Here is a 3,020-nt window from a genome sequence, read left to right as displayed (position 1 = left end):
AATATGATTATCTTATATAATGTTATTACTATCCTAAAACATTCTCCAGGTCCTCTGAAACTCTGCAGGACTTATTTCCACCCTGCCCAGCAGCGGTACCGTGGCGAACGGTCCCTAACTGCAGGGAGAACGGAGCAGGCTTCCCCGGAGGTCCGCTGCTTTTCCCGGTCCCTCGTCTCCGCCACACTTTGACTTATTTCCACGCTGCCGACAGTGGGACTTATATTCATTGTGCTGACAGTGGCTTGGAAAACCGCCCATAACCGTGTCACACGGGCAAGAGGGAAGGCAGCTGGAGTTCCTCCAACATTTGCTGTTAGATTATCATATTTTTTTATTGACAAAAATATAGGCTGCTTCGGCTGATTTTTTTATGCGCGCATGTGCTCCTAAATATTTTTTTTACAGTTTGCACACACCTATTTTTAGTCGCAAATGCGAGTGAAACGCTCGCACTGTCGAGCGCTGATATACACGTCTCTCCTCAAGAAAGGGAAATCTGGGTTTCACTGAAGAAACGAAAAAAAGGAACAGGAATGGAAGCAAACTGATCTTGTAAAAATGTGCATGGTAGAGACATAGATAAAGAGAAGAAGGGCGGGGGGCCCACAGAGACTGCTTATACACAGGGCCCCGGATTTGGTGCTACGCCCCTGTTTGCAGCCTACAAGCTCATGAAAAAGCATTCACCCATGGACCACCATTTCATTCAACTGTATTCCGGGAAACTCCAATCTGTATACCAACTGTATTAATGTGTATACTGAATATTGGGGTGGAAGTGAATAACACAACACATGCTTACATATGGTTACACTATGTAAAGCCTGCTGGGTAGTATAAAACATAAACATATATGTCTCAGACCCCTTAAATCTCTGCTGGGACCACTGGACTTCACAGTGTATGATGCATTGTTGCAGCTTATAAAATCACTGTAGGCCCGTGTTAAGACTTCAAGTCACAGTCCTTACTGATTAATTAGCCTACTTAGCTAATGTTAGCAATCTGTACATGTAGGTGGGCAGCGTATACTCGCATCTAAAGGCAACCAGACATGTGTTAAATCATTGTCACTGATATTCCTCGATGTTATCCCAACCAACACACCGTGTTATTGATGACAGGCAGCTTTCTGGCCTTGGTAGCTGTGTTGCACAGCTAGCTCCCCCTGCACAGTGCACACCCAGGCTATATGTGCCACGCCATGTATTGTTTACATAGCTTCCACACTTGTGCTAATTTTGACAGCGCATAAAACTACGAATAACGAGCAAACCGGGGCGTGAATTTAAAACACACGCACACTGTCTGTGTTTGTGCTTAATTCGCCAATAAGTTATTTAGATACACGCGAGCTTTGTCAACTCACTGGCAAGCTAGCGATGCTAAAGTAGCTAGCATTTGTTAGCTAACCCAGCAGACAGGATTCACCACATCTGAATCAGGATTCACTGGCTAACAGCTAGCATTGGAAGCTAATGCTGAAACTAGTTGTTAGCACACGGGTCCGTTATCGGACAGCCCTGACCTGCTTCTTTACTGCTTTTAACAACGTCTACACTCTCTCAACTGGGTTTAGATAATAAATATATAATCTATAATTAATTGTAACGGTCATTCAATCTTATTAACAAACAGTCTTTTTGGTTTAAATGTGTCAGGCTGTAAGCTAGACGGAGAGCATAATTGCGGTTCCTGTGTTTTCCTTTCTCCCAACGTTAACTGGGTCGATCCCATTTTGACACCAGGCAGTGACGTGAGTTTTAGTGGAGCCGTGGAACTGTGTAAAACACATAATGCTGTATTTTGAGGCATATCCACAGAAAGCTAGCCAAACTGTGACAAATCCACGAGCCGTGTCCGAAAATGGAACTCGGACAATTAGCAACCAAGCTAACGTTGCCTGGCTACACAGTCAGGATGGGCTTTCTGGGACTGTGGTTACAGAAATACATTCACGAGACACATTTTCAGACATTTACACGACTGTGTTGGTTGTTGTTTCTTTTAAAAGCATTTGGTTTATAAGAACACTCGTGGAACTCGGCCGGGGCGTCCTCTTTCCTTCCCCGTTATGAGCCCCCCAACAGTCGGGAACAATGTCCCTCACGTAGCCGGACCGAGGGGAGCAGCTCTCGGCGGAGCTCAGCCCGACATCTCCTGCTTATTTTTGGGCTTACCGGTTTTGAAGAACGCTGCTATGTCGCCAGCGTCCTTCGTCGTCTCCTCCGCTCCTTCCCCGGAGCTCATGGCTGCCACAACCCGAACCTGGAGCTCAGTATCTCCCGAGTAGATCCCCCAAAAAATGGACAAAAAGACGGCACAGAATCACTTGGGTCCCGACAGAAGCGCCATTAAAGACACACGGACGGTTACAGCGGCTCGGAGACGCTAGCAGTGCCATCTGCAGACCTCCATCTTGGGGTAACGTAATTGGAAACGATCAGCCGGGGGCACCGGGTTCCTCCTCGGAGTGAAGCCGAGGGGAGAGTGGCTGTGGCGCGGAGGAGGGGGCGGGAGGGGCCGGGTCGCTGCTCGGTGAATCTCCGTAAGCTCTCGGAAATGAGCAGACGGTGGGTCATCAAGGAACGACGGCGGTCACCGCGTGTGCGCGTGAGTGTGCGCGTGTCCAGCGTACAGTGAGACGTAGGGAATCAAACTACACACAGACCATAATAATAATCAGCGACACAGGCTGTCAGTGGGATAATTAATGTGATGTAAGCCAGTTCTGCGACAGGCTGGTGGAGTTTGGGGGAATTTAACTGTGATTCACCTGCTGTTAGTGTGTCTGTGATCTCTCCATATAAACTGTGTGAATGTTGTGTTACAAATGTTAAAGCAGGAGTGATGGTGAAGCCTCCCGGATACAGTCCAAACAGAAAAGGTCAGCTGTTTTGATTGATGCCTTTCTTTTCCCAAACCTGTGTGTGTGAGCTGAATGACTGAGGCCATCTGCTGGTGTGAGGCTGGGACTGATGATGACTCTGCTCACAGTCTGTGTCCTCTGTGAATAT

The 3,020-nt window shown here is 47.5% G+C and overlaps 1 protein-coding gene across 1 annotated transcript in view; it reads right to left on the bottom strand.

Annotated features, from left to right (window-relative positions):
* Window positions 1-2,775, bottom strand: part of LOC126384223 (triple functional domain protein-like) — an 82,968-nt gene extending 80,193 nt beyond the window's left edge. The window contains exon 1 of the mRNA XM_050035186.1: window positions 2,184-2,775. Within this exon, the coding sequence (XP_049891143.1) occupies window positions 2,184-2,253 (70 nt within the window). The 5' untranslated portion in view covers window positions 2,254-2,775. The remainder of the gene's footprint in view (window positions 1-2,183) is intronic.
* Between the last annotated feature and the right edge of the window lie 245 nt (window positions 2,776-3,020).

Source organism: Epinephelus moara, chromosome 22 (genome assembly GCF_006386435.1).
Source record: "Epinephelus moara isolate mb chromosome 22, YSFRI_EMoa_1.0, whole genome shotgun sequence".
NCBI classification, from domain to species: Eukaryota; Metazoa; Chordata; class Actinopteri; order Perciformes; family Serranidae; genus Epinephelus; species Epinephelus moara.
Note: the sequence above shows the minus strand (reverse complement) of the source record. Positions and strands in the feature narration are given on the sequence as shown.